This window comes from Pleuronectes platessa, chromosome 19, assembly GCF_947347685.1.
Source record: "Pleuronectes platessa chromosome 19, fPlePla1.1, whole genome shotgun sequence".
Classification (NCBI taxonomy): Eukaryota; Metazoa; Chordata; class Actinopteri; order Pleuronectiformes; family Pleuronectidae; genus Pleuronectes; species Pleuronectes platessa.
This window is the reverse complement of record NC_070644.1, coordinates 15,042,413-15,068,198: the sequence shown is the minus strand read 5'-3', so window position 1 is coordinate 15,068,198 and position 25,786 is coordinate 15,042,413. Positions and strand designations below refer to the sequence as shown.

The 25,786-nt window shown below is 43.0% G+C and overlaps 1 protein-coding gene and 2 long non-coding RNA genes across 5 annotated transcripts; 2 read left to right on the top strand and 1 right to left on the bottom strand.

Annotated features, from left to right (window-relative positions):
* Window positions 1-623: 623 nt before the first annotated feature.
* Window positions 624-24,945, top strand: dbh (dopamine beta-hydroxylase (dopamine beta-monooxygenase)). Its single transcript, XM_053410771.1, has 12 exons — window positions 624-992; window positions 4,238-4,384; window positions 5,839-6,096; window positions 6,496-6,672; window positions 9,776-9,878; window positions 10,911-11,077; window positions 11,220-11,363; window positions 21,703-21,741; window positions 22,228-22,287; window positions 22,467-22,594; window positions 22,950-23,109; window positions 24,832-24,945. Exons 1-12 carry the CDS (start codon window positions 624-626, stop codon window positions 24,943-24,945), a joined length of 1,866 nt encoding a protein of 621 aa, XP_053266746.1.
* On the top strand, window positions 13,530-16,340 carry LOC128424551 (uncharacterized). Of its 2 annotated transcripts, XR_008333038.1 has the most exons (6): window positions 13,530-13,657; window positions 14,066-14,248; window positions 14,868-14,954; window positions 15,082-15,146; window positions 15,715-15,862; window positions 16,093-16,340. It is a non-coding gene; the product is annotated as an uncharacterized LOC128424551 (long non-coding RNA). The 2 variants fall into 2 exon arrangements; XR_008333039.1 differs by lacking the exon at window positions 15,082-15,146.
* Window positions 17,767-20,593, bottom strand: LOC128424552 (uncharacterized). 2 transcript variants are annotated; one of them, XR_008333040.1, is made up of 6 exons: window positions 20,474-20,593; window positions 19,883-20,065; window positions 19,177-19,263; window positions 18,985-19,049; window positions 18,269-18,416; window positions 17,767-18,038 (listed from the first exon to the last, which is right to left on the bottom strand). It is a non-coding gene; the product is annotated as an uncharacterized LOC128424552 (long non-coding RNA). The 2 variants fall into 2 exon arrangements; XR_008333041.1 differs by lacking the exon at window positions 18,985-19,049.
* Window positions 24,946-25,786: the final 841 nt, after the last annotated feature.

Below are 25,786 nucleotides of genomic sequence, written 5' to 3'. Positions count from 1 at the left end.
TAAATCCACTCTGAATCAAACAGACAAAAGAGGAAGAATGGTGCTTGGAATATATTTTTTGAGAAAAATGGAAATGAGTGATACATGTTCGCCAAAGCACAAAAAGACAAAAAGGGAGCGAGCGATTACGTTAGTTGAAACTGATCGTGATAATGTCCATGTTTGAGTTTGGATCAATTATGGGCTGGCAGATGTGCAGAATCATGGCTGACCCCAGGGCTTAAAGAACACAATCCAATTTCCCTCAACAAATGTAATGAAATTAGGCAGGATAAAAACAGACATGTCAGAAGGGAGGGGTCTCTTAAAAAACCAGTTGAAGGGATGAGACAGGACGAGAGACAAGGCATTTAGTCCGAAGAAAGAGACAACAGCTGCAAGGAGCGGCTTGGACACAGACAAAGACTGGAAAGTTGAAGAAACTTCAGAAAATGACGGCCTGAGAGGACAGAAGACATGAGAAGAAAAGAGTAAACCTCACCTGAGCACCACGGGGGAAGATACTGAGTCTGCTGTGGCTGAAAAAGAAGGGCGGAGCCGACAAGGTGAGAACCAGTGAGTTCGCAGAGCAGATAAAGAACTACAGTGTTTTTCTTTTCTCACAATTTTGGACTGAACCCCAAATGAGGATCCTCAGCAGGAACTTTCGCCTTCAGGACATCACCATCATGTACTTCACCGCCCTGGGTGCCCTCATGGTCATCTTGGTGGCTTCTTACCAGGCTCCCACCAACGCCTTTAACGTGTCCGACCTCAAACCGAGCTCCTCTACCCCTCTGCTCCCTCTGCCCATGCCCTTCCGTATGCCCCTTGACCCGCGCGGGGAGCTCCATCTGTCCTGGAACATCAGCTACGCCACACAGGAGGTGTTCATGTTACTGAAGGTTGCGGAGCTCAGGTATGGAGTGGTGCTGGGGATGTCCGACCGCGGGGAGCTGACCAACGCCGACCTGGTGGTGCTGTGGGACTCTGGGACCAAGAGCTTCTTTGGGGTGAGCGAGCCTTTTGTCTGTAGGTCTGTAAGTCTGACTGACGCAAGATTCAACTCAATGTCGAGTTTCTAAACCGACAGTGTGAAAAATACTTCTTACAATCTCTAAACTTCTCTCTTTGTTCATTTGTGAAGTTCATAAATGAGCAGGGATTACATGAGAGTCTTTGAGCAGCAGAGGATTCTCTTTTCTTGTGTTGCTCGTCTGTCTGTGGTCCCCGAGGCGTGAGATTGGTGTCTTTGCCCGAGGAGCCGGCGAGCGGCTCGCTTCGTGATCACATACGTAGTCGCTAAAGGATGTTATCGGGCCCTGCTAATTGAAAATCAGTCAGACTGCACAAATAGCTGAAGTTCATCTGGGAATCATTAGCACACATTAGCATATCAAAATTTTGTCCTGTGCTGATTAAGATGAGTAAAAATGCCAGACACAGGGCGGGACCTTTTGAATGAATCCAAATACATTTTCCTGAAAATTGCTGATAATTCTTTCTGGAAAAAACCTTAATCTTAAAACAAAAATCCAATTTACCTTGTTTTTCATTTGCATTTCTACCCATTGTTTTAGTGTTGAGATAGAATAAAGGAAGGAGAAGCAGAAAGCTCAGTGAATACAAATTAAACGCAGATAAAGAGACCTTATATAATATGTATATAGAATGTGTGCCGTCACTGCTCCTGCTCACTGTGCACAAATAGGTCTTTATGGTATTTTAATACATGAAGCTATCTACCCAATAAAGTATAACATTGTGAATGAAACACTGCCCATAAAGACTACATGTTAACAAGGCAGCTATATTTAAATCGCTCATCAAGTACAGTAATTCCTCCAATAATTTGTTTTCATCCAGGTTTATTTTGAACCTTTTCAGCACATTTTTTAGCAATTAGTTACTATTTTAAAAGTCACCTATAACAATCAAAGGTCATATTAGATTAACACCAGTGGTGTATAAAGTATTTGAAAGCCATACTTGAGTAAAAGAACAGATATCTTACCTGAAAGTGACTCCGGTAAAAGTAAAAGTCACCCGTCAGAGAATGACTTGAGTAAAAGTCTTAAAGTAGCTCATATTAAATGTACTTAAGTATCAAAAGTATCTGGTGTTGAAATGTACTCAAGTATCAAAAGTAAAAGTACAAAAATTTAAAATGCTAAGTGCTTTTTACAGTAGGCCTATACAAACACAAAACAACCCAACATTTTTCTCTTCAGGATTTATTTCAACTGACTGAAAAATTATACAAAGGGACTGCAAGTTACTATCGTGTAGGCAGGCAGGTTAAGACAGATACAGAAACAGACCGACAAAAAGGTCAGCCCAAGCGGATGATAAGTGAGTACCTGTCGCAGGCCCAGCTTAAACGCCTCAAGTATATTTGGTTACGCCTCAAATGTGTTTGTCTTCTCCCGGATATCCTTGACGTGCTCTGTTATACAAGCAGTAAGAATATAATATTTAACAATACCCTATTTGAACTTTTTTTGTTTTTTACATTGGATGCTTTGCACATTTTTATTCTTAAATGTGGATGTTATTGCATATGCCTGCGTTCATCCCCCCCCCCCTCCGACGGCAAACACGCCGCCGAACCCATCTTCCAGAGGCAGCGGGCACGCGAGTGAGCGAGAGAGAGGTGCGCCGTGCGTAGAGGCGCGCCTCCGCTGCTCGAGTAACGAGCCAGTTTTGAGAATATACGAAGTAGAAAGTACAGAAATTTGTGTTCAAATGGAGCGAGTAAAAGTAAAGGTCGTCAGGAAAATCATTACTCAAGTAAAGTACAGATATGCGTAATAATCTACTTAAGTACAGTATCGAAATATTTCTACTTCGCTACTTCCCACCACTGAATAGCACACACCCAGACACACACACACACACACACACACACACACACACACACACACACACACACACACACACACACACACACACACACACACACACACACACACACACACACACACACACACACACACACACACACACACATTTTAGATATGCTCTGTGGAACACCCACTGAATTCTCAGACGACTTGAATTCTTGAATTTTGTGTCATGGGATTTAACCAGAAATATAAATATAGTAGTTGTTCTCTTCTTTTCTCATATTTGAGTGACACATTTACATCAAGTATCCAGTATTTATCGAGAGAGCCAATAGATTCCACAGAAACCCCCCAGACATGCTGATCATTTCTCAGGAGGCGACGCGCTGCAGGTTTTGCAGCTGAAACAAAAACTCCAGCTCAGGACATGGATAAGAAATATCGAGCTGGTGCAGGCTGGAGAGGATGACTCCACATTCTGAAAATCAAGAGACAGGGTACAAGAGAGAGTCCACGGTGCAGGTTGTGAGTGAAAAAGCTTTCTGTGGTATATCTGAAGCTAATGGGCCCTCAGCAATTTAAATACGACAAACCAAGAATCTTTTGGTATGAAATTCCCTCCAACAAGAAGGAGAGCTTGTAGAATTTGTCATTTTGTAAATTAATATAGTCACTGTCTCTCAGTTCTATCTAAGAGCGTAGGGCGGTGTGGCCTAGGGGGTAGAGTGGTTGTTCTCCAACAAAAAGGTTGCCGGTTCAAAGCCAACTCTTCTCCATCTGCATGCCGAAGTGACCTTGGCAAAATACTGAACCCCTAAAAAAGGCCCCTCATAAATGTTGAGTGTACTAATTGTAAGTCACTCTGGACAAAAGCATCAGCCAAATGACATGTAATGTAATAATCTACTGATGCTGTAATTAATGAATTCTCCACATGGCCATGTAACACACATAACACATACTGCCCACATATTTTTCTTTATATATACATTATGTATGTATTTTCAAAATTGTTAGCTTCAAAATCTTTGCAGTTTGTTCAGAACAGTTACATAAGAGGGAAAGAGAGGGAGACAGAAATACAGACCTCAGGTGCTATTCTGGACAGATATGAATGTGATAAAACAGAACGGAAGCAGGAGGGCTGAGCTGTTGCAAAGCCTCCTGGAAGAGAAGAGGAATCTTCTGCACCGGGTTGGGAAGGTTTCACGAACCACTGACAAACAGCCAAATTAAACAGGGTCAATATCTGCTTGTTTTAAAACGAACAAACAATATCTTTGGTCAGGTCACATTTATTTGACCTGTGTAATCAAGCTGTTTCCGAGAGACGACTGACCACTGTCTAATATCGACCTCATGACCTGTGTGTGTGTTTGATTTTTTCATAGCATGTGTGTGTTTTCCCGTAGGATGCGTGGAGCGACAGCGAGGGTCGCGTCTCTTTGGACAGCCAGCAGGACTACGAGCTGATCGAAGCCAAACAGAAACCTGACGGATTCTACCTGCTCTTCAAACGACCGTTCAGCACCTGTGATCCCAGAGACTACCTCATCGAGGTGTGTGTGTGTGTGTGTGTGTGTGTACACATGATGTAACTATGACTGAATATAGATGATTTCTTGGACTTGTTAACTCAAGTTCTGCAGCGTGCATTGCTCAGAAATATTTGGGTTGGCCTCTGTTTCTCTCCATTTAACAAAATCCAAATACATATTTGTACAAAAAAATGTACAAATAATGTCTCTAAGTTTTTCTGACAACTAAAAGACCTTTATCTGATATAGCTGTGACTTTGCTCCTCTATTCTCACGTTAAGTTTGCTCCTCTCATTTGAGTTGTATAAACTGCTGTAAAGCAAACAGGGCACTGGACTTGATGACTGAAGAATCCTATAAAAAACGTATGACGTGGAGGACATCCTAAGAGAAGGATTTAGCTCTTTCTTTTTTTAAACATCTGACAGAAGATACTTTACTCCAATAAGACTCTTGTAGTTGTGTTGCTTATCGTTTTGCTTAATGTTCTGCTTTATTTGTTTATTAATTTGACATGTAAACCATTTTAAAAGTGCTGTGCATGCTTTGTTTGGTTTCTCTTCCCTTCTACCAAGGCTCATGTAAAAGCAAAGCACACTAAGATAACTGGACACAAATGCCTGGAATTCAAATGCATGACTCAAGCTGCAGCCAGTGAACAGTGAACACCTTCAGCACACAAGAGAGCAGTCAGACAAATCCATAAAAAGCTATAGGCAGAGGCTAGGGTGAAAAAAACTAGAAAACGTTAAAGACAAAATAACAAAAATACAATGCCAGTGGCAGGGAACAGAGATGAGCCGGCCCCGAGGGGAGATAGCACAGAGAGTAAATACAGAGGCAGGGGACACAGGTGCAACACATCAGACGCACATGAGGCGAGGAAGTGTGGATCTGAATCGGAAGGGCAAAAGGTGCGTGACACAAAACAAAGCAGGAAACTGCTTCGAAACTGGAATGACACGACCCAGGATGCAGTCTGGGAAATTACACCTACGGCCTCAAGTTGAGAAATCAGGTCTGTCAGTCCTGAACCGACTGACCTAGACAGTGAGATAAAGATGGAGGAGTGGAGGGTGTTGGTGTTTGTGTGCAGCCTGGAGATCAACACAGCGTGTGTAAACTCTGCGTGTTCCCATGTGTGAGTGAGAAGGTGCGTGTCTGTTGTGTGTCTGCTGTATTTGGTGCGTATGAACAAGCGATGAGGTGCGTGCAGAGCTCGTGGTTTCAGGTGCGGACACGACAAACTCACAGAGACGGAATGATCAGCACAATTTCCACTGGAGCATTCGCTATCATAATGATGGTTTCCATGGCACCGCGTCAGGCCGCCAAGTCGCAGACACACAACCCTTGCACATTGCTATGACAACACAATAAGTTCTCTCTGTTAATAAAAAATCGATTAGTTTGAAATGCACGTCCCTGCTTTGTATCCATCAAACAGCCTCTCTCTCCTTATTGTTTCTGGACAGGAGGGAACGGTGCACGTCATCTACGGCTTCCTGGATGAACCGCTCACCTCCCTGGAGAAGCTGAACCTGTCCCGCATCCACACGGGGGTTCAGCGGGTGCTGATGCTGCGCCCCGACACCCCGGACCCCACCCTGCCCCCCGGCCTGCAGACGCTGGATGTCCTGTCCCCAAATATCTTCATACCAAACCAAGAGACCACCTACTGGTGCTTCATCCAGAAGCTGCCGGAGAACATGCCCAAGAACCACATCATTATGGTGCGAGCGTGTATTCAGAGCGGGTGTGTTAGATGGAGGTGGAGCGCGGGCAGCTCTCACTGCTCCGTGTTTCCCAGCTGGGTGGAGAGAAAAACATGAGCCGCAGTGTCACGGTTACACACAGGGAACATGGATCAAATTCAAAACAAGTTAAATCACATCTGTAGTTTTTCACCAAGGAGCTAATGTGGTATATTTACGGAACAGATCCAGCTTGAAACATCAACATGTTGTAAATCATATAACCAATTAGTGATTGTTAATTTCTATTTGCAAAGCCTGTCACTGCCTTAGCTTTTAGGAGTGGTGGTAAAAACACATAAAACAACACGACTTTCTCTTATTCACATCTCTCTCTTTCTCTTCCTGTGTGTGTGTGTCTGTGTGTGTTTCTGTCAGTATGAGTCAATGGTAACTCCAGGTAACGAGGCCATTGTGCATCACATGGAGGTGTTTGAATGTTCCCCGGATGTCCCAGACGTTCCCGAGTACAGCGGCTCCTGTGATGACAAGATGAAGCCGAGCAAGCTCAACTCCTGCCGCCACGTGCTGGCTGCTTGGGCCATGGGTGCTGAGGTATGATGGGAAACAGACAGACACCCACACACGTCCTCTCATACTACTGTCTTCACGAGGACTCCAGACTATCATGCAGACAAACACACACAAATGCAACGCAGGTTTCCTGTGTGCAGACCAGAGAGTCTAATTGGAAGAGAGGGGCTCGGGATGAAGCTTGATTCTGGTCCAGTCCTCCAATCTATTATAAGAGATAAACAAAAACTCCTACGAGAGTAATATCCGCCCGACGATGTGTGAGCAGGAAACATTGATCCCACACGTGGCGCAAGATTATTAAGAGCCTGGAGGCAGTCTGCGTGTGGGAAGCACAATCACATGCAGATTCTCAAATACTTGCTCGCATGGACACTCACACACACATGAATGACTCCGGATACGCACGTACACCCCAGAGGTTGCAATGCACAAGACTTCATCATGGACCGCATTCTTTCAGCAGCCAGATTGTTGATCAACCAAACACAAAGTCCACAGAGACAAAATCTAATGAAACACACAGTAGAGCGCATACCTCTGCCAAGGCACCAAATCAACCATGTTCATTTGGACATATTTCTAAAACATTAAATATACATATAAACTGGCTTGTTGCCACATTTGTCACTGTACAGCTGCTGAAACCCTAAAATCAAGCCCTTTACAATTCGCCAGATCCAGATTTCTATTTGGATCTGAATCGGTTCCCTTAATATCAAGAAAAAAGCTCAACTTGAGGGATTCTTTGTTGGCTCACGTTCCATTCTTCCATCAAGTGTCATGGAAATCCATTGAGCAGTTTCTGCATAATCCTGCTGACAAACAAACAAACAAACAAACTAGAACAACACTCAGTGCAGCGCTTATCTCCGCCAAGGCCCAACAGTCCCCTTAAATGAAATCAAGCTGCAAACAGGGAAGATATTGAAAAGCATCTTGTACTGGGTTCCTCCGTGAGCAAGAACACATCCGATGTCTTTGAGTAATCGAAAACAAATAAACCAGCCAACCAACAATCCAAAAAACAAACGGACAGGAGAGAAAACATAAACACCTTGGTGGAGGTAGCAAACCAACACTCAAACAAACAAACAAACAAACGGACAGCGGAGAAAACATAGTTGGAATTAGAAAAATATAAATGGACCAGATTATTATCATATTTATATTAATTATACATTTATCTGTGTGAGGAGAATATTTAAGTACATGTCGATACATCTCAGAAAAACAGTGTTTCAGGAATTAAGGGCCTCAACAGGCAAACCAGACCGCTGTCATTGTTGGTTACCATAATAAACACGGTTATGTTATGGAAAGCTCCCAGTTTGGTGTGGGTTAGAGAAAGGTCATGGTTATGGTGAGGCTACTCTCATTTTCACATCACATGCAGCTGTATAAAAACATCCTCTGACTTCCTCCTCTCCTCCTGTCATGATTCCCTCAGCCGCCACACTAACTACGGGGTTGTAACGAGGTGCTTGGACAGACATTGTACAAGGTCGTCTTTTAGGGGCGGACAGTTACGAGCCCCCGACCGGAGACGAGCACCTGTTCATCCCATTTCAGTCAGTCACACATCAGGCTTTAAATCACAGCCAGTCACCGGGCCACCGACCAGCCGGCTGACCAGAGTGAGCAGCAGGCCCCCCCCCCGCTAGTCGCATAAAGCAAAGAGGACAGGGAACGGCGAGCCTGTCACCATATTTCTCTGCTCGGCAGGGCGCCTCTATCCCAGCCAGCCCGGGCCCCACTCCGATTGGATTATCTGCCGGCCAAACACAAACGAGTAAAGATGCCTTCTGTGAGCTGAGAGCTGCGAAGACAAGATTAGGTGGGAAACATTCAGGCCTCTTTCATCACCTCTTAATAGTGTTGTTTTATTCTCCGCGGCACCGCATCAGAGGGGAAACATGGCCCCCGTGAAAACAACCGAGGAAGAGGAGGGCAGAGTTGAGGATGTTTGAAGGAGGAGAGAAACAATAATAAAGGACGCTGACAGATTGCAAAGACAGAGGTCGGCACCAGAAGAAAAGAAGTGTGTGTGTGTCTGTTTGTGTGTGTGTGTGTGTGTGTGTGTGTGTGTGTGTGTGTGTGTGTGTGTGTGTGTGTGTGTGTGTGTGTGTGTGTGTCTGTGTGTGTGTGAGCAGGGAGAACGCGAGCCTCTGAGGATTTAACTATTTCATATTAAAGCGAGATTAAATAAATCAATTCTTTCTTCCGTCACATACGGTATCATGAGGAGAGACTTAAGATTGGCCTCTCTCAGAAACAGGCGGTGAACCAGGATCAAATCAAGATTCCTTGATAAACAGCGCGGGAGGTTTGACACCCAGGGGGACAGCGGTGACGGAAGAATGATTTTCTTCTTGCTTTGATAAGCAGAAAAAAAAAATCTGAATCCAAGGAGTGAAAGACGAGGGAAAAGAAAACGTACCTCACAAATTCAATCAATGTCCCAAAGGGCGGGTGCAGACACTAGAATACAAAGTTTTCCCCACATATAAATCCATGATATACATTGATTCCCAAATGGTCTCAAACTAATTTGATGTAAATAGTTGATGAGGAGAATAAAGTGATTTGAAACGTTAGTTTGCTGAATCATAATCAGTTTGATTTTCAGATTTTCAGTTTTTGAATCTATGACATGGATACTCATTCAAACTTACTGCTCAGGCAACGGATGCAAACATTGGGCCTTTGTTGAATCCTGAGGCCACAACGTATTTTGAGTGAATACAAGACTTAACATCACTTGCTGCTTATCTCCATGAATCAGCTTCTAATATTCGCACAACAGAAATGTGGACTAAAGTTAGAAATCCACATTTTCTTTTGCAGATTTTCTGAACATCCGAACCTCTGTCAAACCCCACAAGTGGCTTCCCCTCTCTTAAATGTAACATGTCTCCTAACAACAAGCCACACGTAATCAGAAGGAGGATATGAAATCTAAAAAGGTTTTTACTCCCCGGCCCTGAATCATCTGTAAGATATTTGAACAGTCTTTGCTACAACTTCAAAGCAACTCTGCATAAATGAGAGGATTAATGAATTGTGTGTGTCCTGAATTTATATGTGTGTGTGTGTGTGTGTGTGTGTGTGTGTGTGGTTGCAGGCTTTTTACTACCCTCCTGATGCAGGGCTGCCTATGGGTGGACCAGGATCCTCGAGGTTTCTTCGTCTGGAGGTTCATTATCACAACCCTCTGCTTATATCTGGTACATATAGTACACGTGTAAACACACATAGACACACACAAACACACACACGCACACACACACACACACACACACACACGCACACACACACACACACACACACGCACACACACACACACACACACACACACAGACATGCGCTCAGTCTTCAGCTCCCTCTTTCTTACTAACACACACAGAAGCAGCAGGAGTCTCTGAATCTCACCCGAGGAGCCCGGGGCTTCTCTTCAACAGAGCGATTCATTTAAAATCTTTCCAGATATACCTTTTGATGTCGGCTGAATAAAACCCACTACACACTTGTCTCGTCCTGATCTGACCCTTACAGTATGCACATCTCCTCCATGCCATTCCAATGCTCTGCACATCTCTCTTGTTTCAGAGTTTTGTCGTTCTGTGGTGAGATTCTGTGTATCTAATTATCTTCAAAGACTCTACAAAAGATCATTGACGCTGAAAAACAAGTCCCAGGAATAGCAACAGCAAATCGCTCTGTGATCGATTTAGATTTGTTTTCCGAGACATTTAAAGTCTTCAAGAGATGAAATGAGGAAAATGAGAGAGGACATTCGACTAAGTTCTCCAGCTTGACTCCATCTGGGACGGTGCTTGTTTAACCTCTAGGCCACCAGGGCTCCTCCTCGATTTGAACATGTCAAAGTCAATAACGTTTGAAAAAATATGTTTAAATTCACCCCTTAATGCTCCAGGAATATTGTCAGACACCAGTGATATTTAGGCCTGTGTACACATAACACCTAAATTCTGTATTCTCTGCATTTCTCTACATAAATTAAATACCAGATGCATGTGACCAGCAGCTCATGGAGAAGACCTATTAAATACTTTCACATACTTTTCTGAAATGTTTCTTCATTCTATCTTTAAAAAAATCTAAACCTGCCTCCGAGATAAACCGATTCACCCCAGTTGGCGTTTCTATTTTCGTTTATTCAGACACCTCATCGCCTGGTTTCACGATCTACTGAGAAGCAGACTGCATTTTAATATTCCATGATAATGTGCACGCAGGCCGTCGTGACTCATCCGGGATACGGCTGCATTACACCCCCAGCCTGAGGCGGTTTGACGCAGGGATCATGGAGCTCGGTCTGGTTTATACTCCGATCATGGCCATCCCACCCAAACAGCACTCCTTCTACCTCAGCGGGTACTGCACCTCCAAGTGTACCCAGGCAGTACGTATACATAATCTCATCGCATCATTTATGGTTCAAATGTCGCATAAACATTTCAGCTGCGGGTGCCTCGAGTTTGAAGTTTGGTGTCTCTGGAGCACAAACGTCTTGGCAGAGCTGTTTTCTCCGTTTGTCTGTTCAGGCTCTGCCTTCAGGAGGGATCTATATATTTGCCTCCCAGCTGCATACCCACCTGGCGGGGCGGGGGGTGCGGACGGTCTTGGTGAGGGGAGGCAAAGAGGTGGAGGTGGTGCAGGAAGACCAGCACTTCAGTACACACTACCAGGTGAGCAGCAGCACAGCTCAGTTCACCCGGAGGAGCTCGGTGCACAGATCTACTTCGGTGTAAAGTCTCTTATGTGAGAGAGGAGATGAGCAGCGCCTGAAAGGAACTGCTGCATCGATTTCCTTCCTGTGGCTTCTATAACTAGAACACGCTGAATATTACGAGCCAATTCTTGAAGGTCGGTGGTGTTTTCGTTATAGACAAGGTGTTTTTATATTATTCATGACTTGAGCAAAGGGACTGTTATTCTTATCATCAAGAAACACCCTCAAAACACCTAAACCAACGAGGTCTGCCCATTGGTTCCTGTGAATGTGATAATTAAAAATGGTCAACGAAAAAATTTATAATTTCAGTCTATAAATAGAATTAATTATTCCTCAAACAGCAGGGCACTGTGGGTTCTAACGAACGAACGTGTTTAAAAAGTGTCCTCTCAGCGGTGCAGTGGTTCATGGTGCTTTGGTGAGTATTTCTGGCAGCACGGACGGTGCACGATATTGACTCAGAATAAAATAGAGTGGTACAAACTGAAAATTCAAGCTGCACCAAAATACACACACTCACAGATACCAGTCCCCGAAATATGCCCGATTTGTTTTCCCTCAAGACCCATGAACTATCTCTCTACCCATGAAATCATCCGTCCACCAAGTTTGTGCCAAATCCTGCTTACAGAAAGTATTTGCCACACAGACAAAAAGGGTACTTAGAAGGTTTTTATAATTTTGCGTTAGCTGACCTTAAGAAAAATGCAATATAAGAAAACCAATAGAGTGGTTTTGGAAGAATATTTAAACTTTGCCAAAATTCACATTTGCATCATTCTTTCTCCTTTTGGCTAAAATACTCAATTGGTTCTCTGTGGTCAGAAAACAGGAGAGATAAGAAACCAACTCTTGCATACGACCTTTATACAAGTGTTGACGATAAGATAACACTAAATGAAACAAAGGGCTCCTGGCTGGTTTTCAGCTGATCTCAATTTGCTGACCTTGAAAGGAAGTTTGAGGTCTTCTATAGTGAAGCGGACACAGACATAGAGTCATGAGTTTATGTTTCAGCACAGAATAATATCACAGGTTCATCCACAAAGCCTGAACCCTCCCCGTCCATATACACAGCATCCAAACAACTATTAACATTGTTAGGAGACAGCAGTTGACATCTGTTGTGTTTTTATTTCTGCACAACATCCTAAGGCAGGTACACACACACACACACACACACACACACACACACACACACACACACACACACACACACACACACACACACACACACACACACACACACACACACACACACACACACACACACACACTTACAGAGAGAGAGTGTGAGATAGAGTGAAAGAGGAGAAGGACATCTGCTCGACCGCCTGATAAAATCTCCAGCTGCCGTTGGAGTCGGACTAATGTGAGTGAACCTGTGTGGTATCATTGGAGCATAAACCATTTTCAGCAAAGCTAATAGGCCTTTACACACACACTCCAACCCAGTCTCATCAGAAAATGTTCAATGGCAACGTTGGTCCACTTGGACCGACGTTACCATCTCACAATCTGGCCTCTCAGATTGTGAGATGGTAACATTTAGTCCTCCCATTGTTTTGCATTGGCGTGTTCTCACGTCACGTGACTCTCAAGCTCCCGTCTGCGGAGAGGAAAAAATGGCGGAGATTCCTTGTTTTTTCAGATAAAAATATAATTTTGTAACTTAGTTTGGGCATAAAAATACATTCTGACACCATTTCTAGCGAGAAATGTGGTCTTTGCTTCCACAGTCTTCAGCCAGTTCGTGCTTATGATAAATATTTTAATAGTTATCACGCATGTTTTTATCGTTGCTATGATGGTTGCCATGGCACCACGGGCGCAGCTTGGTGTTTAAATCACAGTCCCTGCGTGGTGTCCTTCAGTGATCGTGAATGTTATTCATGTTATATAATAGTAATATTTGAGGCTAGATTACATCTCTAATGAGAAGGATCATGCGAGTCTGTTTATACCGAGGCCGGCCCGAGTGCGCGACCGGCCCGAGTCCGCGAGCCGAGCGGCCCGAGCGGCGCGAGCCGAGCGGCCCGAGTGCGCGACCGGCCCGAGTCCGCGAGCCGAGCGGCCCGAGCGGCGCGAGCCGAGCGGCCCGAGTGCGCGAGCGGACCGAGTGCGCGAGCGGACATGACGTGTGGCTGTCGTAAAAACCCTATTTGTAAACAACCAGCCCTTTAACTCGGGGCTGCGTCATAAGCACGGCGCGCTTGGAAGACCACGATGTCATCTTCCTTCTGTCAGGTAAGTAGTTTATTGTTTTTAAAGATCGTTACGATCTAGGTTTACAGTCCGAGTGCGGAGAGAGTCCGTCAATCCACACTATGGACGCTGTTCATCAGCTAATACGCCATTGTTAGCCACATGCTTGAGCCCACGGTAGCCTGTGCTACCTGGGAGGTGAATACATGGTTGTTGAAAGCAGTTCAAGACGCTTAGCTCATCATTGAGGGACGCTACAATATAAATATAAACATGAATTTGATTTATGAATGCTTTAGATTAATAAGGAGTGTATTTGTCTACCATTACTCCACAATATCAGGTCAATTTGGTTTAATGTATAGTATGCACTATGACAATTATGTTTCCATGTTATGGAGTTGCGATTCATTTTATAAAACAATTGCTATGTTCTGTTTTTTAATCAAGGAGGATCCAAGTGAAGCTACAGGAGTTTCATTAACGTCAACAACTTGGACCAAACAGTTTGTTTTGCTTGATGAAGAGCAGGAAGGGCAGCCTGGAGAGAAAGAGAAGCCGGGTTGAGCCCACTACCATCATCCACGTACCACGAGGAAGATGAGGGAGAGAAATGATCCTACCATTAAAGAGGTACTTTTAAGTTACATACCAGAAAAAACATTTTATATAATTTGCCAAATATACATTTTTATTAAATCCCCAAAGTACACTTGCTGAAATACAAGTTAATATCACACTGAAAGAATTTTGATCAATCATGCTTCCCTGCTGTGATTGTTTAACTAGGAAAACAACTTTTTCCACAGGAAGGCAAGTAAATTTAAGGAATACATGTGCAAAGTTTTCCTCTGTTATGTATAATGATGACCCCCATCAAACATAATGTTAGCAATATTTACACCTTTTAATTTATACTGTTTATTTCTGTCTACATGTGTGAATTTGCCTTCATTAGTTTCAGAAAAGAGCGATGATGTATCGGTCAGTGGGCGGCAGCACGAGACTCCGCAAACTAGTCTGTAAGCAAAGCAGACGAAGGCATCGAGGTTGCGGCCTGCCATCATTGTTATTTTGCTTAAGGGACTGAATATGTTTCATGTAGAAATATTAGCATTTCCCTTATATCTACCAAAACTGCTTGTTTCACAGACTGCAGTTTTGTTTTGATCCGATGTGGTGTGCAAATACAACCGTATCTGCAATGGGTTGTGGGGCATTAACATTTGTAACTCTAATTTTGTTTTGACAGACTGTGAAAAGAACGTTGAGAACATCACCACTCTACAGGAAGACACAGTCCAGTAATGGGTGTCAGAAGTTCAGTAGTGAACGACAGGTACTGTGGAAAAATATGTGTCATTGTTGTACAATGTCCTTTGACTCTGTTTAAACAAGGTCAACACAAAAAGGTTTGATTGTAAACTGATATCGGTATGAATTCATGTTATTCTCCTCGTCAAAAGAAACAAACAATCCAAATTACCTGCAGAAAGCCCTTGATGGACGCTTCAGCTGCATCGTCAGACTGGTGAGACAGCAAGATGCCAACTTTAATGCCAATTTATTTGTGTAACATTCTGTGACCAAATGTATAGATAACTTTTTGTAGATTGTAAAAATAGATAACCCATTTATTACAAAAAAACTACACTAGAATTATCGCACTGCGTTGTATGACTCCGCTAACCAGAGCAGTGTCCGTCTACATATTTCTACATATTTTCTCTCATATAAATGACACTGTATCTCTTGACAACTGAAACCATAAGATGAGGTCAGTGTGGCCTTGACCTTTTTACTTTAAGACAAATACAAAGTTAGACAATCCGAAAACATGCAGTTATGCCTCCGGCGACTCGCTATTGCAGAGGCATTAAAACCGTAGTGTAGTAGATTGGATTTTATTGGTGTTACATTGGACATCTTGTATGGGTACACCAAAAAATATATTTGGTTTCACATTCTAGATGGCAATAAGCAGAGTCATCAACTCAGGAAAAATATTTCTGTAGAAAAGAAAGCCTTGTATGTGTGTATGTATACATACACACAAACGCACAATTGAGACGTTTTTGTCTTTTATCATATATTCTCAGGCAGTACTGATGCATTTACTGAGACGGGACGTGAGGGCCTACTCTGCGTGCTCAGAGTTCAAGCCCAGCAGGCTGCAGCGGGCCTGACATATTCTGGAACAGCAGCACAGTCTTTGGATGACTCCTCTGAAGATGAAAACATGGCGAGGTACTTCTCCACTGATGAAGAACTGTGAGGGCTGTGATTAGCTACACTCTCTTGCTACAAGGCTACTCATGCTACTCCCTGGCAGCCTTAGGAAGGCATTAGCTTGCTGTGTGGTAGCTGTTAGCTTCAGCATTTTTAGTTTTTAGTGGCCTGTCTGACGTTTATGTTAAAAAAAAATCAGAGGGAACCATCTTCATAATTTAACACTATGGTTTGTTTGTGTCCTTCAGTTCTTCTCAAGAGAAGCAGTACAGGTGTGCCTCAGCTCCACGGTCCCTCCTGCAGCCTCCGCTCCTGATGCTAACCTCATGTCTCCATCACACCAAGCAGCAGACCTGGATTGACAGACCTTTCTCCAGAGCTGCCCCCTCCCTCTGAAACCCCCCTCTCCAAAACACTATTTGTGTAGTTTTTAAAGTATTTTTTGCATGAGAATTGTTGATCATAACATTTCCAGCAGATGCCTTAATATAATGTTTGTGCACAATAAATGACATTGATCATAACATAATGGTATTTCCTTGCACTTCTACACCATGATATTGTCAGATAAGATGCTGATTACATTAAAGCAGTGAATGCTCTGCTTTAAGCAACATAAACACACAATGATTCAATGGATCTGAAGTAGAATGGGCACATTACATTCTGTAGAGAATGCCTCAGTTATGGAAGTCAGAAAATAACTTTCTTTATCTGAGGTTCCAGTCATTTATAGTCACAGCAAAGCACACAGGTCTGGTTGTCTAAGTGGCGCCCATATCATATTGTTTAAGATGTGTAACATCAAGTTTGTGTTTCAGTGCAAAATTAGTCATTAGTCAAGAGTTCACCTTCTTCTTTACACTAAAATTAGGTGACCCAGATGTTTCACAATGCAATCTGATAAGGTCTTATGAGAAACATTCTTAACATTAAAGAAATCAACACAGAGGATAGCAATATCTGTTTGACTTTAATCAGTAGCTGGTAATCGGCAGCCTGACTTATTCAAACACATTAATACTACAATGAATAAGGCAGGGGTTTTCCATCAGAAATCATTTCTGGGACATTAATTTAAAAGATCTCCAGTATAAGCAAATGTATTCTAAAATTGGTTTATATCCAAGTGTGAGGCTGTCCTGGCACATGGAAATAAGATATATATATATTGTTTGTATTAGCTTTCCCTCAGTTTAGTACTTGCACTTCTTGAAAAGCTCTATATAAATAAGATGTATTAATGTTTATACATTGCCCTCTAGTATATGTTTTCCTAAAAGTCACTGTAGATACAGAAATAACAGTATGGTTCAGGTGACAGTAAGTGGAATGTGAAGGTAATTTCAATGAGCTCAAGAGAAACATAACGTGACGATATAGTTGATTTCTGATAGAAGGCCCTGCCTCATTCATTGTAGTATTAATGTGTTTGAATAAGTCAGGCTGCCGATTACCAGCTACTGATTAAAGTCAAACAGATATTGCTATCCTCTGTGTTGATTTCTTTAATGTTAAGAATGTTTCTCATAAGACCTTATCAGATTGCATTGTGAAACATCTGGGTCACCTAATTTTAGTGTAAACAAGATGGTGAACTCTTGACTAATGACTAATTTTGCACTGAAACACAAACTTGATGTTACACATCTTAAACAATGATATGGGCGCCACTTAGACAACCAGACCTGTGTGCTTTGCTGTGACTATAAATGGCTGGAACCTCAGATAAAGAAAGTTATTTTCTGACTTCCATAACTGAGGCATTCTCTACAGAATGTAATGTGCCCATTCTACTTCAGATCCATTGAATCATTGTGTGTTTATGTTGCTTAAAGCAGAGCATTCACTGCTTTAATGTAATCAGCATCTTATCTGACAATATCATGGTGTAGAAGTGCAAGGAAATACCATTATGTTATGATCAATGTCATTTATTGTGCACAAACATTATATTAAGGCATCTGCTGGAAATGTTATGATCAACAATTCTCATGCAAAAAATACTTTAAAAACTACACAAATAGTGTTTTGGAGAGGGGGGTTTCAGAGGGAGGGGGCAGCTCTGGAGAAAGGTCTGTCAATCCAGGTCTGCTGCTTGGTGTGATGGAGACATGAGGTTAGCATCAGGAGCGGAGGCTGCAGGAGGGACCGTGGAGCTGAGGCACACCTGTACTGCTTCTCTTGAGAAGAACTGAAGGACACAAACAAACCATAGTGTTAAATTATGAAGATGGTTCCCTCTGATTTTTTTTTAACATAAACGTCAGACAGGCCACTAAAAACTAAAAATGCTGAAGCTAACAGCTACCACACAGCAAGCTAATGCCTTCCTAAGGCTGCCAGGGAGTAGCATGAGTAGCCTTGTAGCAAGAGAGTGTAGCTAATCACAGCCCTCACAGTTCTTCATCAGTGGAGAAGTACCTCGCCATGTTTTCATCTTCAGAGGAGTCATCCAAAGACTGTGCTGCTGTTCCAGAATATGTCAGGCCCGCTGCAGCCTGCTGGGCTTGAACTCTGAGCACGCAGAGTAGGCCCTCACGTCCCGTCTCAGTAAATGCATCAGTACTGCCTGAGAATATATGATAAAAGACAAAAACGTCTCAATTGTGCGTTTGTGTGTATGTATACATACACACATACAAGGCTTTCTTTTCTACAGAAATATTTTTCCTGAGTTGATGACTCTGCTTATTGCCATCTAGAATGTGAAACCAAATATATTTTTTGGTGTACCCATACAAGATGTCCAATGTAACACCAATAAAATCCAATCTACTACACTACGGTTTTAATGCCTCTGCAATAGCGAGTCGCCGGAGGCATAACTGCATGTTTTCGGATTGTCTAACTTTGTATTTGTCTTAAAGTAAAAAGGTCAAGGCCACACTGACCTCATCTTATGGTTTCAGTTGTCAAGAGATACAGTGTCATTTATATGAGAGAAAATATGTAGAAATATGTAGACGGACACTGCTCTGGTTAGCGGAGTCATACAACGCAGTGCGATAATTCTAGTGTAGTTTTTTTGTAATAAATGGGTTATCTATTTTTACAATCTACAAAAATTTATCTATACATTTGGTCACAGAATGTTACACAAATAAATTGGCATTAAAGTTGGCATCTTGCTGTCTCACCAGTCTGACGATGCAGCTGAAGCGTCCATCAAGGGCTTTCTGCAGGTAATTTGGATTGTTTGTTTCTTTTGACGAGGAGAATAACATGAATTCATACCGATATCAGTTTACAATCAAACCTTTTTGTGTTGACCTTGTTTAAACAGAGTCAAAGGACATTGTACAACAATGACACATATTTTTCCACAGTACCTGTCGTTCACTACTGAACTTCTGACACCCATTACTGGACTGTGTCTTCCTGTAGAGTGGTGATGTTCTCAACGTTCTTTTCACAGTCTGTCAAAACAAAATTAGAGTTACAAATGTTAATGCCCCACAACCCATTGCAGATACGGTTGTATTTGCACACCACATCGGATCAAAACAAAACTGCAGTCTGTGAAACAAGCAGTTTTGGTAGATATAAGGGAAATGCTAATATTTCTACATGAAACATATTCAGTCCCTTAAGCAAAATAACAATGATGGCAGGCCGCAACCTCGATGCCTTCGTCTGCTTTGCTTACAGACTAGTTTGCGGAGTCTCGTGCTGCCGCCCACTGACCGATACATCATCGCTCTTTTCTGAAACTAATGAAGGCAAATTCACACATGTAGACAGAAATAAACAGTATAAATTAAAAGGTGTAAATATTGCTAACATTATGTTTGATGGGGGTCATCATTATACATAACAGAGGAAAACTTTGCACATGTATTCCTTAAATTTACTTGCCTTCCTGTGGAAAAAGTTGTTTTCCTAGTTAAACAATCACAGCAGGGAAGCATGATTGATCAAAATTCTTTCAGTGTGATATTAACTTGTATTTCAGCAAGTGTACTTTGGGGATTTAATAAAAATGTATATTTGGCAAATTATATAAAATGTTTTTTCTGGTATGTAACTTAAAAGTACCTCTTTAATGGTAGGATCATTTCTCTCCCTCATCTTCCTCGTGGTACGTGGATGATGGTAGTGGGCTCAACCCGGCTTCTCTTTCTCTCCAGGCTGCCCTTCCTGCTCTTCATCAAGCAAAACAAACTGTTTGGTCCAAGTTGTTGACGTTAATGAAACTCCTGTAGCTTCACTTGGATCCTCCTTGATTAAAAAACAGAACATAGCAATTGTTTTATAAAATGAATCGCAACTCCATAACATGGAAACATAATTGTCATAGTGCATACTATACATTAAACCAAATTGACCTGATATTGTGGAGTAATGGTAGACAAATACACTCCTTATTAATCTAAAGCATTCATAAATCAAATTCATGTTTATATTTATATTGTAGCGTCCCTCAATGATGAGCTAAGCGTCTTGAACTGCTTTCAACAACCATGTATTCACCTCCCAGGTAGCACAGGCTACCGTGGGCTCAAGCATGTGGCTAACAATGGCGTATTAGCTGATGAACAGCGTCCATAGTGTGGATTGACGGACTCTCTCCGCACTCGGACTGTAAACCTAGATCGTAACGATCTTTAAAAACAATAAACTACTTACCTGACAGAAGGAAGATGACATCGTGGTCTTCCAAGCGCGCCGTGCTTATGACGCAGCCCCGAGTTAAAGGGCTGGTTGTTTACAAATAGGGTTTTTACGACAGCCACACGTCATGTCCGCTCGCGCACTCGGTCCGCTCGCGCACTCGGGCCGCTCGGCTCGCGCCGCTCGGGCCGCTCGGCTCGCGGACTCGGGCCGGTCGCGCACTCGGGCCGCTCGGCTCGCGCCGCTCGGGCCGCTCGGCTCGCGGACTCGGGCCGGTCGCGCACTCGGGCCGGCCTCGGTATAAACAGACTCGCATGATCCTTCTCATTAGAGATGTAATCTAGCCTCAAATATTACTATTATATAACATGAATAACATTCACGATCACTGAAGGACACCACGCAGGGACTGTGATTTAAACACCAAGCTGCGCCCGTGGTGCCATGGCAACCATCATAGCAACGATAAAAACATGCGTGATAACTATTAAAATATTTATCATAAGCACGAACTGGCTGAAGACTGTGGAAGCAAAGACCACATTTCTCGCTAGAAATGGTGTCAGAATGTATTTTTATGCCCAAACTAAGTTACAAAATTATATTTTTATCTGAAAAAACAAGGAATCTCCGCCATTTTTTCCTCTCCGCAGACGGGAGCTTGAGAGTCACGTGACGTGAGAACACGCCAATGCAAAACAATGGGAGGACTAAATGTTACCATCTCACAATCTGAGAGGCCAGATTGTGAGATGGTAACGTCGGTCCAAGTGGACCAACGTTGCCATTGAACATTTTCTGATGAGACTGGGTTGCACACTCACACACAGACCGACACACACACACACACACAGACCGGCACACACACACATACACAGCTAATGAAAGCTGCACCCAAGTAAGCATCAAAAGCAACCGGTGTTTCATCTCACTGTGTGAAATAAATGTGTTAAAGGCAAAATGTCGAAATAAACACAGTTAAAATGCTACAGAGGGGAAATGCATAGTATAAATATATCTAGCACTAAAAAGGAATTCCGTTTTGAACTATTGAAAAGCTATAAAGACTCCGGTTAAGTTGTGAGGGATCAGATGTGTAACAGAGCACATGAAGTAAACCACAATATTAACAACATTAATGAGAAAATGGAGATGATGTATCAAGGTTTGAAGTATTTATATAAAAATAAAAAAAATGTCTATATATTCCTTTTAATGTGTAACCTCTGTGTTCTTTCCCACAGACAATCCGAGTTCTAAGGAAGATGACAAAGGTTTTACCCGTAAGTATAAAGCGCACAACTTCGCCTGCATTGAAACTAACAGAGGCAGCAGCTGCTTTATTTTTCTTCTGTGCAGATTTTACTTTCAGAAAATAATAAAAAAACGTTTAACTTTTCTGCAATAACCTCAGCCGAGCTCCCCTGAATGGTGGCGATGTATTTTTCCTTTTGCATTTAAAGTATTGCATTAGAACACCTTGCTGCTGTGCGAGGTGCTTAAATTGAGTTGAAATAGGGACAGACTGTAAAATCAGTGCTGTGATACAGAAAACTCCCCACGGACGGACCAGATAAAAAGCAGCTGAGCTTCAGAGAGCAACGTTCTGTGGAACAGCAGTGAACTGGCCACTGGCTCTCTGAAAATAATGATAACTCTGTCAGTAACCTGAATTTATCTGCAGCCTTCTTTGTCGAATCTCACAATATGGTGAACTGCTGCTGTGTGTGTGTGTGTGTGTGTGTGTGTGTGTGTGCTTGGTCCTGCAGGGCGACGTGCTCATAACAAAGTGCACTTACAACACAGAAGACAGGAGCGGGCCCACAGTGGTGAGCGGCACACCATCATTACACAGCACTATTTTCCTAATGCTTAAGTTCACCTTGAGCGTTGAGCACAACAGAATAACCCTGAATCGTCTCCTTCATCCTCCTCTCTCCGTCTGCACCTTCACCATATTTCCTTCCCCCCCTCCTCATCTTCACCTTCCCTTCCCACGTCTCCTCAGGGCGGTTTCAGCATCACGGATGAAATGTGCGTCAACTACGTGCACTACTACCCTCGGACTCAGCTGGAGCTCTGTAAAACCCACGTTGACCCCGGATACCTGCAGAAATACTTTAATTTCATTAACAGGTACAGCACACACGTCCAAAAACCTCATCTCCCTCTCTCCCTGACAGCCTTTGCTTAGCCACCTCTTCCATCCTTCCCTCCGGTTCCTCCCCCGTCTTCCTCCCCATCTCCCCTGTGACTAAGCAATTTTTGTTTTCGCCATTCGTCCCTCCCCCTCTTCATCCCTCACTCCCAGGGACCCGAGTGGTGATTACTTCTTTTAATCTCGAGAGCCGGATGCTTTATTCAAAGTGAGACCGCTCCTACTGCTTTCTTTCAATCTCTCCTTCCTTTGTCTCAATCTCCCTCTGCCTCCCTCTTCTATCGACTTTCCTTCAACCTCCCCCGGCTCACGCCATCCCCATCCTCCCGGCAGGTTCCAGGGGAATGATGGGTGTGTGTGCGGTGACGTTGGTGTGACGGAGCAATATTCTCAGCTACAGTGGGACGCCTTCACTGGAGAAGTGCTCGACTCCCTTTACAGCACGGCCCCCATCTCAATGCACTGCAACCAGTCGACCGCACATCTCTTTCCTGTAAGTTCCCCCCCCCCCCCCCCTTCCACACATGCACACACTCACACACATTTCAATGGACTGTCAAGCCCCCAATTAAACCAGTTCAAGAGTGGACATCTGTTGGACAAGAGTGTCAGATAAGGCTGAGCAGACATAACACTCTCACTTTCACACACACACACACACACACACACACACACACACACACACACACACACACACACACACACACACACACACACACACACACACACACACACACACACACACACACACACACACACACACACAGGTTTGTGTACTTCTGTCTCAGACGAGGAAGTGTTTGGCTTGATCCATCGAGACGGAACTGGAGAACATAATGTCACAGGATTTAGGTTTGGAAATAAGTATGTAATGGATCAGGCAAAACACAGCTGCTCATATACATAAATATCATATCATCATTATATACACCGATGAGTGTGTTGTGAGGACTCGTTTTCACTTATTGTGTTTATCACAGCCCCTGAAAAGAGTAAACACATACGAATTTCTCTGGAACTTACTAAATGTGTAATGTGGCCTGGCAACAGACAAACCTTCCAGCAGCCATCCTCACATGTTGATTAAATATTGCCAGACCCCGAATGCTGCACAGAATGATGAGACCTTTTTCCAAATGACCAGGCACAGACAAGGGAAACAGGACAAGAGCTCCGTCATGTGAAGAATCCAATACCCGTCTGGTTTTGGCAGAGAAACTTTGCATTAATGTGGGAGCGGAGTGAAAATGTTTCCAGGGCCTTCAAGCTCAACCATGTGGGCGGCCTTTAAATAAACTGACAGCGAGGGGGGTCGCCGCTGAAAGGCATTTTATATACACAACCATTTTCAAGATATTTGGGGGGGGGGGGGGGGGGGGGGGGGCATCATGCTTGAAACAAATTTAAAGTGATGCAGCCGTCCAGCTTCTAGGCTTTGTTTTCTCGCTAAAACGCAGCAGTCACAGTTTGGCCCTTTTATGCGAGGGATACAGAGAAACGTATAATATATAAAAGGTGGAAAAGGACAACGAGAAAGGTACCATGCAAAAACTTTTGAGGGTCAACAGGGAAATCAACAACAGCAGGCAGCCACCTACTCATATAAAGAGAGGCCGAGCTGGAGAGGCGCAAACAACAACACAACGATTTGAGATTTCACAGCTAATGTGGATTTGTAAATGTAGCTATGAACACGCAGAGGCACACACACGTACAACAGGTTTCTAATGATGCACGGCTGTTGTCACTGTCGCTGCATGCGCATAAAATCTGCACCGACGTTATGATCAGAAAAACACACACACAGTGAGTCATTACCATAAATAACATGGCACAACGTAAACAAGGTTGTATTCTATCATCTGTGTAAGTGACTCATACATTTACTGACTGCCTGGAGAACCACTGGACCGGAATTAATCCCCTTGGACGTAATAACGGATGTAGGAACGGTGCTGGTGAAAAGAGGGAAGGAAGCTGCCTTTGTTGTGCCATAAAAATACACACTCGACACCACAGAAGTGTGTCCTTGAGTGTGTTTTTTTGAGCTGCACAATGATGGATATACTGCCCGCCGACAGCTGCGCAATTGCCTCCATAAAATCAGCCGTCGAAAAAATCAAGGACGGTGCTTATTTTTGTCATAATTTGAAATATTTAGGACCGAGCAACACATCACACGTCAAAGCCATCGTAAATATGTGTGTCTCTCCAGGGAGAGTGGGACAAGCAGCCCGTCCCGGTGGTGACGGAGGTCCTGGAAAAACCTCGGTACCCCTGCGAAGGAGGAGCCCTGCCCAGCAGCCGACCACCGACACCCCCAGTGTGAGCCCAGTCTGGGGGGGGAGGGCCCCAAACCTGTTGCAAGATAAATTGCCCTGGTTTTATTTTTGTGTTCAGGGAATAGCTTCAGGCTTCTATAGTTTTTTTCTGACATGTGCTGTATTTATATGCTTATTATAAATTATAAGTTCATGAAAAAGTTCATTTTCACGTGTCATGTTTTAAAGCAGTGGAGCTGGACATTATTTCTGATCGAAGTGGGACGGACATATATGTGTGACTAGCAAATTGGTGCTATGGACAGAAGTGTTGTAAAGTATTCCTATTGGCTTATTTAACATTATGTCAAAGTAAATGAATTAGCTTATGTCTCTTTCACATGTATTGTGTTATTTTTCCTTCCCCATGATTCTGCTGATGACAACAAACATTATTACAACATGAAAGATTGTAACATGTCAATAACTGTAATAAATGCATAATAAATACACATTATATGGCAAATACATACTGAACATGAGATAACTTTATATATAATGTCGTTTTCTACATGCTGTTGTGTGTCCTTGTATATTTTTGTATGTTTTCAATAATGTCACAAAAATGTTGGCAGTTAAAAAGGCATTTATTAACACATGAATGGCTTTGGACAAAATCAATCCCTAAATTAACATTAAGTTCATAATGTTGAACTGGTCAACGAGCCACTGATCAGTTTTGACGTCTTTTAAATTGGTCAAAATGTGCCACGGCAGATATAACAAGGATGCAACATTTTCGAAAACCATATTTAAAAAGCTCAGGGAAGAGAAATTAATAATTTGTTTGCACTTCGCAGAGCTTTTATTATCACCGTCACACTGAGGGAAGAGGAGAAGGTAAATTGC